General features: G+C 37.2%; 1 protein-coding gene across 3 annotated transcripts in view; it reads right to left on the bottom strand.

Moving 5' to 3' along the window:
- The window catches only part of TENT2 (terminal nucleotidyltransferase 2), a 61,677-nt gene extending 46,620 nt beyond the window's left edge, over positions 1-15,057 (bottom strand). For 2 of the 3 annotated variants that reach the window (XM_065940271.1, XM_065940273.1), the window contains exons 1-5: positions 14,737-15,057; positions 14,428-14,496; positions 7,692-7,865; positions 7,476-7,565; positions 3,663-3,900 (exon numbers count right to left, since the gene is read on the bottom strand). In XM_065940271.1, coding sequence (XP_065796343.1) covers positions 3,663-3,900; positions 7,476-7,565; positions 7,692-7,828 — 465 coding nt within the window. In that variant the 5' untranslated portion in view covers positions 7,829-7,865; positions 14,428-14,496; positions 14,737-15,057. The remainder of the gene's footprint in view (positions 1-3,662; positions 3,901-7,475; positions 7,566-7,691; positions 7,866-14,427; positions 14,497-14,736) is intronic. The other variant, XM_065940272.1, reaches the window with a different exon arrangement.
- Between the last annotated feature and the right edge of the window lie 1,893 nt (positions 15,058-16,950).

The following is a 16,950-nucleotide window of genomic DNA, read 5'->3' as shown; positions in this document are numbered from 1 at the left end:
CTCAAACTGCTGCTCCACTTTATTTCTCTTTGAACCTCCCACTCATTTTAAAATCCAGTAGAGAAAAACCATACAAACTGATGACAAAGAAAGACACTCAGTAAATATTAGCTTTTACTCTCACAGATGACCTACTTTTATAGTCAATTCTAAGAATGTCATCTCCCTACCCTTTATTTTAAGCATCTTAAGTTCCTTCTCTTTACATTATTAGAGACAAAGGTCAAATCTTGGTGTGTCACTTACTAGCTGTGACCTTGAGCAAGTTATTTAGCTTTCTGAGCCTCAGTAAAATTAGGATAATATCCATGTCATGGGGTTGTTGAAAAGACTAAATGACATAGCATATGTAGAATGCCTGGAAGAGAAGAGACATTAATAAAATGTTAGTTTTCTTAAAAAGTGTTCACTTAAAGAATGAACACAGAAATGAACTTGCCTTCTTTCTCCCAGAACTGGCAAGTAAGAGTAGCACTCAAAGAAACTGGCTTAACAATAGAATACTATTAATAATCTCTATCCCTTGAGGTAAGTGCTTATGCCAAAAGCATAAGATTTAGGAGAAATTTTTTCTATGCTACTAAGCAAAGAAAAGGTTATTGACATGGAACCATATTTTACTAGATGATTTAACCTGACTAATGTTATTAAATTTACTGAGACTCAATATATTAATAAATCTTATCCATATGCAGAACTAGAAGTCAGTTCCAGTATTTAACTATTTACAAATGTGTATGTGTGTGTTAGTTGCTTAGTCGTATCCAAACTCTTTGTGACCCCATGGACTGTAGATCGCGAGGCTCCTCTGTCCTCGGGATTCTCCAAGCAAGAATACTGGAGTGGAAACTGAGAGCTTCAATACTTATGCATAATATAGTCCATAAAAAATGGGCCTATGGTTGATTAATGTTGATGTATGGCAGAAACCAACACAACACTGTAAAGTAATTATCCTTCAATTAAAAATAAACAAAAATTTTTATATGGGCCTATCTATATACATATATCAAAAACCCACATAGAGTAAAAGATTGCTATATCTCCATTCAAAGTATTGCCCTGATTTGATTTCTAATGCAGGCTTTCACAACATAATATTGCATAAGTTTCTTTAAAATGAGTAGGTAAAGGAAGGACAAAGACTGAGAGGTGCAGAAATGGGGTACCAAAACTTCCAATTAGTCAGTTTGCTTTTTCTTCCCTCCCACTGGTATCGCCTAAATGCTTTTCCCACTTCATAGTAAGAATAAAGAATGACAGCCATTCTTATAAATAGTCTTGAGACAACTGGACCAAAAGCAAAAAAGAAGTTAGACCTCCCCACCTTAATATCATATATAAAAATTAATTCAATGGATCAAAGACCTAAATCTAAGAGCTAACACTATAAAACTCTTAGAATAACAGAGGCATTAATTTTGGTGATCCTGGATCAGGCAATGGTTTCTTAGATATAATACCAAAATCTCAAGAAACCAAAGAAAAACAAATAAATTGGATTTCATTAACATGAAAAGCTTTTATGCTTCAAAGGGCATCATCAAAAAAGTAAAAAGACAAAGCACAGAATGCAAGAATATATTTGCAAATTATATATCTGATACATGTCCAGTATTGAGAACATATAAAGAACTATTACAACTCAACAATTAAAAAAACAAAATTAAAACAGACAAAGGATCTGAATAGACAATTCTCCAAAGAAGATACACTAAATGGGTAACACGCAAATGAAAAGATGATCAGCATCATTAGTCATTAGGGAAATGCAAACCAAAATCACAATGAGATACCATTTCATACCCATTAGGATGGTTATAATCAAGACAAACAATAACAAGTTTTGGCAAGGATGAAGAGAAATTGGATCACTCACACACTGCTGGTAGAAATGTAAAATGATGCAGCCACTTTAGAAAACACTTTGGCAAGTCCTCAGAAAGTTATACATAGTGCTACCACATAACTCAGCCATTTCACCCCTGGGTATAGACCCAAGAGAAATGAAAACACTGTGTACAAAAACTTGTACACAGATATTCACAGCAGCAATATTCAGAATAGTGAAAAAGTGCAAACAGCTCCCAAACCCATCAACTGATAAATAAAATATGGTATATCTATACAGTGGAATATTATCCCTTTATGGTGGTGGTTTAGTTGCTATGTCGTGTTCGACTCTTATGACCCCATGGGCTGTGTAGTCCACTAGGCTCCTCTGTCCACAGGATTTTCCAGACAAGAATACTGGAGTGGGTTGCCATTTCCTTCTCCAAAGGATCTTCCCTACCCAGGGATCAAACCCAGGTCTCCTGCATTGACAGGCAGATTCTTCATCAACTGAGCTACCAGGGAAGTGTCCTCTTATTCAGCTATAAAGAGGAATAAAGAACTGAGAACTGCTATGACAAGGATGAATCTTGAAAACATGCTAACTAAAAGAAGCAAGACCACATACTGTATGATCCCATTTATATGAAATGTTCAAAATAAGCAAATCCAAAGAGATAAAATCAATACTGGTTGCCAGAGACTGGGGGAGACAGGCAGAGATGAGAAAGAGACTGCTGCTGGGTACAAGGCGTCTTTTATAAGTGATGAAAATGTACTGGAATTAGATATTGGTAACGGTTGCACTGCCCTCTGAATATAATAAAAGCCACTGATTGTACACTTTGAAGGAGTGTGAATTTTATGACAAAACTGCATCTCAATTAAAGAAAAAAAAGAATGATAGCCAAACAAAAAGTGGCACAAGCGAGGAATGAAGCAAGTATTCCCTTTTTCACCCAACATTTTCTCCACGCTTACTGTTTCAGACCTATGCTGGTTGCTAAGAACCGAAAGATGAGTAAAACAAAGTCTCTACACTCTCCAGGCCCATTCTCCTTAGCCTACAAATGTGGCATTTCTCAATGGTAAAGCAGCTTTGAAAATGCAAAAACAACAAAGATAAGCTGCAGACAGTTCACAAGAAAGCAGATACTTACATTATAAACTCTTCTAAATTAGCCAGAATGCTTTTTTAAGAGTTTCACTAAATATGGGGAGGCAGAAGAGACATGCTTCTAATATTGGTATCAACTCATTATTCCTCAATGTGGATGTCATTTTCCAAGAAGTATTATTGAAATAGCTTCATTTATTTGAAACTGTTTTCCAAATAATGTTTTTGATAAATCTTCCTTGATCATATCACATATAATATCAGTAATAAAAGAAAGTATTACTTTCTCACTGACTCCTGGGTTCTCTTTTCTTGACATTAAAAACCTCATGATAAAAACAAATATACCAAGGAAAAAGATGCTTTTTAATATTTTACTACAGTATCCATATGAAAACTTGTTTTACTATAAGAGAATAGGTAACAAGAGAATTCTCTAAACTAAGAAATCAACTCTTTTAGGCTCTTATCCCAGATTTTTATGAATCAGAGAAAATCTGATATCCTGACATGAAAGCTTCATTTCCATAGAACAGCTCACAAAAATCAAAGAATCAAATTTAGACAGGAAACTATGGTGAATAGTCCTTTAAATAGTACAGAAAAGGGGCATGTTCTACCTAATCCAAGACATTAGATACTTCTGATACTTGTAATACACTAGTTATATTAAATTCTCAAAAGATAAAACTAAAGTCTATATTAAAATTACCTTATCTTTGGCTTCAGGCAGTGTGATTTCTCTAGGTTCTAAAATTGATATTTCTCGCAAAGGTGGAACACATCTGACTACATCCGGTACGTAGTGTGTGTGAAACAATGGTGACATTGAGTATCTTCTTTCATCTGATAAAGGCACTATGTGGTTAACCACAGTTGGCTCTTGGTGGGGTGAGTGAAAACGCTGCCGTTTACCATCAAGAGGAAGATTCTTCTCATCGCTTAATCTCCTGAAAACAAGCAACATACCTTAGTGATTAAAGATATAACTCTGATAACAAATAGAAAATGATTTAAAATATAGAAATAATAGATGAAAATACTGACTTTTTCAGCAAGGCCATGTTATTAGCTCTAAATGAACTGTAAAATATTCACTGTCAGTATAAGAGACACCTTTAGAAAAAAATATATAATAATGCATATTTTTAAAAAAACAAACCAATACATACATCAAGGTTAGTCTCTTGCATTTGAGCCACCACAATATTTCATATCAGCAACAAAAACTTGGTAGGAAAAAATCTCTATTTATAGAATCACTAACAATAAAAGATCCAAACTCTTAACATAAGGAGGATAAGATTAAGTAAACTGAGTGCTGTACATAAAAAAGGGATCTTGGATGTCCAACTATGTTCTGGTTTATCAACAGGAAAGACCCTCTTAACATAAGGAGGATAAGATTAAGTAAACTGAGTGCTGTACATAAAAAAGGGATCTTGGATGTCCAACTATGTTCTGGTTTATCAACAGGAAAGACCAAATTAAGAGTTTTTTTTTTTTTTAAACTATAAAAACACTAGATAACTACCTCCAACTAATAAAAATAAATGAAAAAAAAGAAAAAAAAACACTAGATAACTAGTCTGAAAATGAAATATACTTATATATTTCTGTATAACAGTATTACACACAATATAAGAGGCTTGTCTTTGCGTTAAACTCCTGGTCATGACTGATGCATTTCAGCTCTACAAGAGAGTACCTTTGTCCCTAGGAGAGACGCACTGATGTGCTCTGGGATAAAGGGAAACAATATCACCAACTTTCTTTCACATGGTTCAGAAAAAAGTGGGGGTAGGGAAGGAAAGAGGAAGAATAAAACAAATTTAGCAAAACTGATGAATCTGGGAAAACCACATACAGGTGCTCCCTGTACTATTTTTCAATTTTTCTGGAACCTTAAAAATATTCAAGATAAAAAAGAGAAAACAATTTTAAAGTAATTAGTTGTTGGGGAAAAATGGTATTTACTTAAATGATAGATTACTAAGCTGTTTAAACCACAGGAAATTATCCAATCCTTTTGTTGAACTCTAAAATTTTATGAGTCATATCCACCTGAAGGTTTTTATTTTAATATTCTTTTGGGATTACATCAATTACTCTCTCTTTGAAAGACCAACAAAATAACTAGAATTCCTACTCACAATAAAGGTATAAATGTGCTAAAAACATAAGTATACATTTAATATTTTTAAACAAAATTCAGAGCTTATTTTACATAATGAGTATTTCTATTGAGAATGTCAATGCTAAGTTTAAATATATATATATAAAATTATGAACTAATGGAATTTATTTTCATTCATGATTCACAAATGGGACTATCAAGACAATTTCTAAAACACAAAAATTTAAATGAAGTCAATATTTTAAGCATCATTATACAGTTTTCCACCCAATTCATTACCTCTGTGTTCTTCAACTTTCTCAACAAAAGAGGGGTAACAGTACTTACCTCACAAATTGTTGTGAAACTTAGTCAAACCACTATTTGCAAAGTCCTTAGAACAATGCCTACTCTACACAGTGAAGGACTGATGCTGAAGCTGAAACTCCAATACTCTGGCCACCTGATGCGAAGAACCCACTCATTGGAAAAGACCCTGATGCTGGGAAGGATTGAAGGCGGGAGAAGGGGATGACAGAGGATGAGATGCTTGAACGGCATCACCAACGCGATGGACATGAATTTGAGTAGGCTCCGGGAGTTGGTGATGGACAGGGAAGCCTGGCATGCTGCAGTCCATGGGGTCACATAGAGTTGGACACAAGTGAGCGACTGAACTGAACTGAACACAATGAAAGTGAAAGCGTTAGTTGCTCAGTTGTGTTTGACCCTTTGCAACCTCAAGACTGTAGCTCTGCAGGCTCCTCTGTTCATGGAAATCTCCAAGCAAGAATACTGGAGTGGGTTGCCATTCCCTTCTCCAGGAGATCTTCCCGACCCAGAGGTCGAACCCAAGTCTCCTGCATTGCAGGTAGCCTCCTTACCAACTGAGCCGCCAGGGAAGCTAAAAAGTGAAAGTCACTCAGTTGTGTCCAACTCTTTGCGACTGTATAGTCCATGGAATTCTCTGGGCCAGAATATGAGAGTGGGTAGCCTTTCCCTTCTCCAGGGAATCTTCCCAACCCAGGGATCAAACCCAGGTCTCTCGCATTGTAGGCAGATTCTTTACCAATTTAGCTATCAGGGTATAGAATAAAATAGACAGCCAGTGGGAATTTGCTCTGTGATGTAGGGAGCTCACCCATTTGTATGCCTATTGCCAATTAATGTTGATGTATGGCAGAAACTAACACAAAAGTGAAGTGAAAGTCGCTCAGTCATGTCCAACTCTTTGCGACCCCACAGGAAGTCCATGGAATTCTCCAGGCCAGAATACTGGAATTGGTAGCCTTTCCCTTCTCCAGGGGATTTTCCCAACCCAGGGATCAAACCCAGGTCTCCCGCATGGCAAGTGGCTTCTTTACCTGCTGAATCACAAAGGAAGACCAAGAAAACTGGAGTGGGGAGGCTATCCCTTCTCCAGATGATCTTCCAGAACCAGGAATGGAACCGGGGTCTCCTGCATTGCAGGTGGATTCTTTACCAACTGAGTTATGAGGGAAGGCCATAGTGGATGAACAGTAATTCTTATCTAGTGTTATTTCTAATTGTACATAAAAGTTATGGAATGTTTATACAGGCTTTAAAAAGCAGTATCTTTCAAGTATTGACAAGTCTTATTTTAATAATCACCCCTAAAGTTCTATCAAAATTACCCTGTGATACATCAATTTCTTTTAATCAAATTGGTTCAAGCGAATTGATTCCTGACTTCTCTAAAGAAAGCTTTATGTCATATAGAAATTTTCACTATAATAATATTTATTGTGGAACCTGACCTGTATAAGATAAATTAAACATTAAACTTTAATAGAAACAAAGAGTTGTAAGCTAAATTATGTCCTTGAAATTCACATTTAAGTCTTAACCCCTAGTACTTCAAAATGTGACTCTGTTTGTACACAGGGCCTTTAAAGACGTAATTAAATTAAAATGGAGTTATTAATCCAATATAACTAGTATCCTCAGAAGAATAATTAGGACACAGAAAACAGAGAAGGATGACCATATTAGGAAAGAAGGCAGCCATCTATAAGCTAAAGAGGGAGGCCTCAGAGGAAATCAAACCTGCTAACACCCTGATCTCAGACTTCTAACTTCCAGAATTTTAAGAAAATTAATCTGTTATTTTAGTCACCCACTCTGTTGTACTGTTATGGCAGCCCTAGCAAATATACAGAAACCTATCTGCTTTAGTTAAAAATTTCAATTAAAAGTAGTTATCTGAAGATAGTTACCCTTAAAATTTTTTAACTACTTAAAAGTTTTAAAATTCTGTTACAGGACAGACTGCACAGACCCCAGGAAACAAAATGTAGGTTAGTGTCCATTTAACTTAATACAAGATACATTGTTAAACAGTTCCCAAAACTGCAAATTTTTCTTTTAAAATAAGTAAGAAATACTTACTTCCTTCCTCGAAATAATGGGGAAGCTGAGGTCTGTATTGGACTGACATTGCCATATGTCAACTGCTGTAATGACACAGCTCTGGACAAGCTACCAAAAACAAAGAAAGAACATGATGACATTTCCTCTAACTCCAAATGTTTCATATAAAAAGGATCTGTGTCAAGTAAAACTGAAACTTACAAATGATATGGGCTAAAATAACACTGCACTTACTCTGCATTGTGAAAGCTGAATTGTGCATCTATAAGTTGCTGGTGTGAATAAAGACTTGGTGATAGGGCGAAGAAGTTATTATGTTGTTGATGGTTTGGAGTGAAAGGCGGGCGACCCAAAATTGAGTTTGGGAACATGCTCTTGTTCACTAAAAGAGAACATGTATTCTTCTACCTAGAATAGTTTTAAAGACAAATTATTATTAAGACACTGAACTTTCTGATAACCAGTTTCTACTATTTAATAAACAGTTACCAAGTTACGAATTTCATTTACAAATTTATTTTCTCAAATAGATCTCTTAAGTCACAAAATACATAACAAAATACTTACTAATGATGAATTTTAAATCTAGATTAACCATATTATTCAAATGACACTAAAATCTATGCAATTTCTAATTTTATGACAAATTACTCTAATAAATTTATCAACAACTCTCTTATAAATCAAGTTAACACCATTATACTTTGATAATAAAAAGAAATCATCCAAGAGATTTATTTAATGAAATCTATAACTTCTTACATTGATTCCCATTTTAATTTATTCAAAAGTATAAGCCTTCATATGACAACCCAAGTCCCAGGATTTAGAGCTTACATATCTGATCAAACAAGGGATGGAATTTTATTACCTAATAACTATTTATAAAATTCTGAGAGTCCCCTCAAATTCTGAACAACTTAAAAAAACAACTACCAATAAAAGAGTTTGTTCCGCAGGAATGGGGAAAACCTGTGTAAAAAACAATCAGAATCGTTCACTGCCCCAGCCAGGAGACTAAATAGTTATTCTTTGCAATGACTGACCCCAAAAGGCTATAAATTCAGAGAAGAGTAGGATAAAAAAAACAAACTGAAAACAAATATTAAGTAAAGTCTACAAAGTAAAAACAGCAATCCCAGCTTCTATTCCCAATTCAGGTAATTAAAAAATTCACCTATGAAATAATGGAAAGAGAAATCATATAATATAGTAACAAAAGAAGATGTAACACAGAAGCAGTTGCTCACCAAGAAAGTGTTAAGCTTGCTAGAAACCTACAATGACACCTACTACGGAACTGCCTACCTATGCACACAGAAGCTTACAATTTAGATTTCTAAAAAAATGACATTCATGGACCATCAGAAGTTAAAAAATTTTTAAAGGCTTAGTAATAAATAGAAACAACACTTGGAACAAATGAAAGATGAGAGGGAAAAAAAGCTCATTAATTTCATAATGAATGAAAAACACCACTGTATATGTAAAACAAGAATGTGTTGTTTAAAAGCGGAAAGGGCTCTCGGAAATTACAAAATTAAAAGCAGAAATATCCAACAGAAAGCTAAAAGAACACTGAGGAATGAACAAAAAAGAAAAACCAGTAAGGGCAGACAGTAGGCAAGACAGTAAGAGAAAAAATATAAGTGAACCAAACCAGGTGGTCCAAAATCCAATACAACTTAAGTTCCAGAAAGAACAGAAAACAGAGAAAAGGAAATTACCAAGTAAATAAAACAAGAACATGTTCAGAACTGAAGAACACCAAGCCTGAGGCTGAAAGGATCCAATGAGTAAAAAGCACAAAATGCACACACACACACACGTCTATATACACACATATATAAACACATATTACAGTGAAATTTCAGAATACCAAGTAAAAGAAGCTTATAAAAATTAGAGAGAAAGAAAATGTTATAAACAAAGGGATGGGGTGAAAAAGTAACAAGGTCCTACCGTAAAAGCACAGGGAGGGAACGATATTCAATATTCTGAGATAAATCATAATGTAAAAGAATGTAAAAGAGAGAATGTATATATATAACAATAACTTTGCTGTATAGCAGAAATTAACACAACAGTGTAAGTCAACTACACAATTTAAAAAAAAGAAGAAGCACACAAAGAGATGGTAATCAAAATGGCTTTGGACCACTCAAGACAAAGGAGTGAATGCCTTCAAGGCTTGTGTAGGAAATGCTTTCAAGCTATAATTCTATACCCAGTTATGTTATCAGTGCAAAAGGAGAATAAAAACCCTTTCAAGACATGTAAGGTATTGAAAAAAGTAAAAGAAAATCTGGGATCTAGGAAAAGGGAGTTCTCACACAGGTCTGAGACAGTAAATTCCACAGGATGGTGGTGAAGGGAAGCTAAACAGCTTAAAATAGAACATGTAAATAGAGGGCTACAAGAAGAATCCAAGGTGGAAAAAAAATGAACTGGTAGATTACCTTACATATTTGACCAGAGAGGAGTCTGGCCAACAGAGCAGAAAAAATTAACTGTAGGAACAGAAAAGTAGCAAGTTGGGGCTTCCTGGTGGCTCAGTGGTTAAGAATCTGCTTTGCAATCAATGCAAGGGACGTCAGTTCAATCCCTGGCCCTGGAAGATCCCACATGTCTCGGAGCGACTAAGCCCATGCGCCACAATTACTGAGCCTACCCACGGTAACTTCTGAACCAGTGCACTTAGAGCTGTGCTCTGCAATGAGAAGCCCGCATACAACAATAAGGAGCAGCTCCCACTCTCAGCGACCAGAAAAAGCCTGTGCGCCGCATTGAAGACCTACCACAGTCAATAAATAAACAAATAAAGCCTTAAAAAGAAATGCAAGAAGTTAAAAATAAATTACTAAAACTACAGACAAAACACACTCAAAAAGTCAGATAAAAAAGAAAATACAGTCAGTTATTTACTTAGTTCTTACAATAACATCAACATTTAACATATATTGATTTAAATAGAATATGTAACATGCATGCATGTGAAGCTGCTTCAGTCGTGTCCAACTCTTTGAGACCCTACGGACTGCAGCCCACCAGGCTCCTCTGTCCATGCAATTCTCCAGGCAAGAATACTGAAGTGGGTTGCCATGCCCTCCTCCAAGGGATCTTCCAAACCCAGGAATCGAACCCACATCTCTTATGTCTCCTGCATTGGCAGGCAGGTTCTTTACCACTAGTACCACCTGAGAAGCCCGAAATTATAATATATTTATATATTACTTACTACATTGTGTTTATTTATAATTACATACATTATTATACTCTATTTTACATATTATTTACATGTTTATATACATCACAATTTATGATGAAAGAGAGTACATCAAAGTGCTAAATTCTCATTTTCAATAGATGTCAATCTAAAAAACAAGTTAAAAAAGTTGTGTGTTTTTTTTTTTTTAGAACAGAGGAAAATAATATATACACTGCTAAAAGAAATAGTAATTGCCTCTGGGGATTGAGACCAGATGGCTTGAAAAACTAGAATAGGAGACAATAAGAGAGGGGGGGAAAAAACAGAAAGATCTTGGAAGAAACAAATAAACCACTCACAGAAACTTTATTCCTTTTCCAATTCTGAAAGATTAAAATTTCCTAGGCTGGCCACAGAGAGTGAGACTCACCAGTTCAAAGTTCATACGAGATTGTGGACAAGAGCCACCATCAGATTCCATCCCAGCTGCCTGGCTACCATGGACCAAAGACAAGGTGCCACCTCCAGAAAATGAGAGTTTGTCAGTTTTTTTCAGAAGGCCTTTCTCTAGCTATAGGAGATCGATTTTTTTTTTTTTTTAATTCCTATCATGTTTGTTAAACTATACTCTCTGATGTTTGCTGCTGCTGCTAAGTCGCTTCAGTAGTGTCCAACTCTGTGCAACCCCGTAGACGGCAGCCCACCAGGCTCCTCCGTCCCAGGGATTCTCCAGGCAACAACACTGGAGTGGGTTGCCATTTCCTTCTCCAATGCAGCAAAGTGAAAAGTGAAAGTGAAGTCGCTCAGTCATGTCCAACTCTGTGACCTCATAGACTGCAGCCTACCAGGCTCCTTCGTCCATGGGATTTTCCAGGGAAGAGTACTGGAGTGGGTTTTCATTTCCTTTTCCAGCCTGATGTTTGCTGCTTGGAGACAATATCTTGAGCCAAGCAGGATTTCACAGCATTCTTTATTAAAAGTACTCTCAATATGACAACAGAATGCCAGATCTAAGGCTGCTACTAAAGCCACCTTCTCCCTTTACTTGGGCTCACACTCTTTCTTGGCCTCCCTGACTCTGCTTCTCTGATCCAGCTTCCCAGAAAACAATTACTATCTCATAGGATTCATAAGAAAATGACATTAAATACAATTCATTATAAAGAACTGTGCTTGATTTTACTGTAATACAGACATACAATATGGATCTGATCAAACAAGAGAAGGAATTTGTGTTTAGAAAAACTAGAATTAAAATACTCTATATTCAGGTTTATTTAAACCAGTTCATAGGTACAACTTCAGACATTTTGTTTATATCTATGTTTGTATTTTTCTTCATGCTTGAGACCCAAAATGACATAACAGTTCAGTTTATGGGTTTACTTCTATTCTATTATATGGTCAGATTCAAACTACAGAATAAGTCAAAAGATGTCTTGTGGCCCAGAAGTACTCTTCAAAGCTAATGACCAAATTATCCACAGCTTAAAAGCTGAGAATGATTCCATACTTAAAAACTTACTTTAGAGCAGTTATCTAAATCAGTGTATCCTAAATTCCAGATAAGCATTAAAGGTTTTGGAGCACCACCAAAGCAAAGAATCTATCAGTTCTCCTCAGGATGAATTTTGGTCTTCAAGTCCAGCTCTTATTTAGGCCAACCTTGCAAGTGGGGAGAATCATTCCTAGGGAATTTAACCAACAACATTCAATGCTCTCCAATAATCATCCTGTAATCTCCTGCATAATCATCTAGAGATAAGGAAGTAAACCAAAAGCCCACGGATTTCTATTCCTTTCTACTATTTCTCTTAATAGTAACAGACACGCAAAGATAGTAATATTAAGAGACACACAAAGAGTCGTCTCTGACTCTTTGCAGCCCACCCCAAGGACTGTAGCCAGCCAGGCTCCTCTGTCTATGGGATTCTCCAGGCAAGAGTACTGGAGTGGGTTGCCATTCCTTTCTCTAGGGGATCTTCCCAACGCAGGGATTGAACCTGGGTCTCCTGCATTGCAGGCAGATTCTTTCCCACCTGAGCCACAAGGAACCCCACTCCCTTAATACATTCCAAGACTAATTCTGATGAAGATAAAAATGACACCAAAATAATAACCTATTTTAAACAATATGGGGCTTCCCTGGTGGCTTAGATGGTAAAGCGCCTGCCGGCAATGCAGGAGATCTGGGTTCAATCCCTGGGTCAGGAAAATTCCCCTGGAGAAGGAAATGGCATCCCACTCCAGTACTCTTGCCTAGAAAATTCCATGGATGGAGGAGCCTGGTAGGCTACAGTCCATGGGATCACAAAGAGTCAGACACAACCAAGCAACTTCACACACACAAAAGAACAACACAAACAATAAACAACATAAGGGATCATTTTTTAAATAAAACAGAGTTTCTGAGAATAAAATCCAGCAAAACTTCTACCACACCGGATTTAAGGGGACCTCCACAAAATTTTATTCTTATATTCTGAATAAAAGGCTTTTTCACCAAATAGAGGGGGAAAAAATTACTCCACATTAACCACAGTACCAGGTATAAGAAATTTTATGATAAATAAAATCCAGATGTTATTGGTATCCTATTTTTCTTAGTTTGAAAGTTATCAACTTCTCAATTTGTACTTGACTATAAAATGGAATAAATTTTGAACTGCTTTAAAACAGTTGCATTGGTTCTTGCCTTAAGGAGAGATTAAAGAGACAATCTTAAGGATTACTGCTTGACTAAGGTAGCCTACTGGGAAATTATACAGGTCTATTTGTAAATAATCATACATGAGACAAAGCTGTAATGGAGTAGTTTACAAACTACTAGTGACATAACCTTTGGTCCTGCAACTTACAAACTGGAATTTCTGTCCTAAACTTGACCTCTCCTCCAAAGAAATAGAGAACACTCAAAATTACATAAACTCCTTCATCAAGATTTCCTAGAAAGTGGAATCTGCAGTTACCTGTCCACATTGTCCAAATGCCTCTGATCCCCTAAACTCACTATTCTTCACAATGCAAAAAGTCTTAACTCCTAAATCCTGCTCACCCTCTGTCAGACTATCCACAGGTTGTGAAAGAGACGTTCCATTTGATTAAGAATTAGATTGCATTCAAGTGCTGAAAAATAATCGAGCCACATGATTCCAAACGAACATTTCTTCAGTGCCTATTCCACACAGAGCCCGTTACAGGACATTTCCTACTATTTAAAGTAATGTTACTATTATTGGGTATTAGTCAGTACAAGGCTGTCAATGCCTTGTTAAAAGCCTTGTGGTAATGAAGCATACAATACGAGCGTATTTACAAAAGTAGCATGTTAACTGTAAGTCTGTAAGTCTACGTAAACACACAGACTTAGTATTCACCTATGATCTTTCCGTAAAAAAACCACACACCTGTTAAGTTGCCAATTTAGCTTGAGTTTCAGTTTCTTTTTTGTTCCCCTTATTGGAATGCCAATATAAATAAACAACTGTTATTTTAAACAAAGAAGTGAGAGGGAATCAAACAAGGCAGGGAACGTAGACAATTCAGAAGTTGGGAGACACATGAACCCCTTTGTGTTCTGGCCTAGAGAGTTGAACAGCCTATCCACAAAGGGTGAAGGGGGCAAAAACAAAACACAAGATGTAAACAACAATCGGACAGAGTCCTGACCTGTGCATTTTCTTGTAACTCGAAGAACTGAGGCAATTTCACAACCACTCAGTGAAAAGTCTTAAGTTTCAAAGTACTAATCCAGATATTTACCTTAGCTCTTCACCACCCTTTGAAACCCCATGCAGAGTCCGGAGACACTCTTCCTCGTTTGGTCCTAGACTTGAGAACGGGACGCGAGGAAGACAAATGAGTGAAGAACGTCACAGTTCCTAAGATTCTTCAGCAAGTACAGCAGTCCGGGGGCCGCCCAGAACTCTGGGATACTGAGGAGATACCGCCGGAACCTCCCACACGAAACACTAGTTTTCTAAAAAGTTTCCGGCGCGCCGCGGCGCCCCGCCCCGCACCCCCCAAACGGGCCTACACCGAGGCTTCCCTCTCTGAAACCCGCTAACTCACAAGTGTCCTCGGGAAAGGACTGCGCAGGAGGGTCGGCCAGCACCCTAACCCAGGAGCTCCAGGGCCGGAGGAGCGACGGCCTGTCGCGCTTGGTCCTAGCTTCCTCCCGAGCCAAAGGAGGTGGTGCCCACGCGGAATGGGTAGGCCCGGCTCCGGGCTGAGCGCTAAGCCTCGGCCTCGACAGCAGGGAGGAGCGACACAAGAAAAGGCAGGTCCGGCAAGGGTATGGGAGATCGGGGGCGGTGGCAAGAGACGGAAGACCAAAAAGTAACCGAAAAAAAGAGGCGTAGAAAGCCCTATCGGAAATACCCGGAAGACCGACGTGACCCGGATGGAAACAGCGATCCGGGAGCGGGAGGTCATACTTCCGGCAACGGTCTCGCTCACTCCTGCGAGCTTTTGGCTCGAATGCGCAGGCGCTCGAGTGTGCAGGCGCGCGGCTGCGGGCGTCCCGGTTGGGCGGGAGGAAGAGCGTAGCTGCGAGCGCGTTGAGGAAGGGCTGGGACTTCATTGAGAAAGGCAGAGGGTTTCCCTGAACCTCATCCCTAAACTCACATTCTGATAAGCATTTTTTTTTTTTTTTTTTTTACCGGTCCTTCCTGTCTGCACGAAGTGACTCTTCCCCAGAGAAGCTTTTCTTGGCCTCCTGACCAAGTTTTCCCTCACCCTTCTTCACCGATCAAGCTTCATTTCTTTTTTTCCCGTTAATGAGCTGTTTGGGGACCCTTATTTAATTTATAAAGCCTAGACTCTACTCCCTGTCCGTAGTATATAACATTCACTAATTCAAAAAGTAGTATTTCTTCTTGAGTGAGCTTTAATAGTTGTGAAAATATAAGCTGTCGGATTTATTCGTATAAATCTGTTAACAGTATTTATTGTCCTTTTAAAATACATAGGACCTCGTTCCTGAAATTAGTGATTTGTGTCTTTTTTATTTTTCCTGATCGATCTGGGAGGAGGCATATTAACCTCACTGATTTAAAATCTCAGAGTCAGCTTTTGGTTTCATAGGTTTTCTCCGTTTTACTTTTTCATTGATTTCTGCTGTTACGTTTATTTCCTTTCTTTTTTGTTGTTGTTTTTAAAATTATTTGCCAGTTTCTTGAAAACTGAAGTAATTGATTTGAGATATTTCTTCCTTTGTAATACAGGAATTCAGTAGTACAAGTTTCCTTCAAAATACTTTGTTAGCTGCATCCCACACATTTTAATATATTGTGTTTTCATTTTACTTCATTTCAGAATGCTTTCTAATTTCCCTATGAGTTTTTTCTTTGATCCTTTGGTTATTTGTATGTTCTTTAGTCTCCAAGTATCAGATTTTCTAGAATATCTATGTTATTGATTTCTAATTTAATCCCATTATCAGAGAATTTACTTCATATAATTTAAATCATTTTAAATTTATTGAAACTTGTCTTGTGGCCCACAGTATGGTTGGTTTGTCTTGGTAAGTGCTCTGTGTATGTTTAAAATAGAAGTTTATTCTGTAGCTGTTGGATGAAATGTTCTACAAATGGCAATCACACCAACTTGCCTGATACTAGGCTTCCCAGGTGGCGCTAGCTGTAAAGAACCTACCTGCTAATGCAGGAAGCGTTAAGAGATCAGGGTTTGATTTCTGGGTCAGGAAGGTACCCTGGAGGAGGGCATGGAAACCCACTCCAGTACTCTTGCTTGAAGAGACCCGTGGACAGAGGAGTCTGACGGGCTACAGTCCATAGGGTCGCACAGTCGGATACGACTGAAGCTGCTTAGTAAGTCCACATGTTTAAATCTAAATCCTGGGGTAGGGGTGGAGCAGGGGTTTTAGAACATACTGATTTTCTGTCTACTGATTTTATTACTTATTAAGAGAGGGGCACTGAAATCCTTGACTGTAATTACGGATTTTTCTAGTTCTCCTTGCTGTTCTATTAGTTTTTACTTTATGTGTTGTGAAGCTCTGCTAATAGTTACATAAACATTTAGAGTTTTTCTATTATTTAGGTAAATTTACCTTTAATGAAATTAATATGAAAATTACCCTGTCATTATTAAATGATTTCACTTTATAAATCACCCTCTTTTTTCTTGGTAATATTCTTTGCTCTAGTTGTACTCTATCTGATGGTAATATAGTCACTACAGCTTTATTATAGCGTTAACATGATTTACTTTTAAGAGTAAACATAATTCAAATTCTACAAAAGTCTTACAGGAAAGGAGGTA

This window comes from Muntiacus reevesi, chromosome 7 (genome assembly GCF_963930625.1).
Source record: "Muntiacus reevesi chromosome 7, mMunRee1.1, whole genome shotgun sequence".
Classification (NCBI taxonomy): domain Eukaryota; kingdom Metazoa; phylum Chordata; class Mammalia; order Artiodactyla; family Cervidae; genus Muntiacus; species Muntiacus reevesi.
This window is presented reverse-complemented; position numbering and strand designations above follow the sequence as displayed.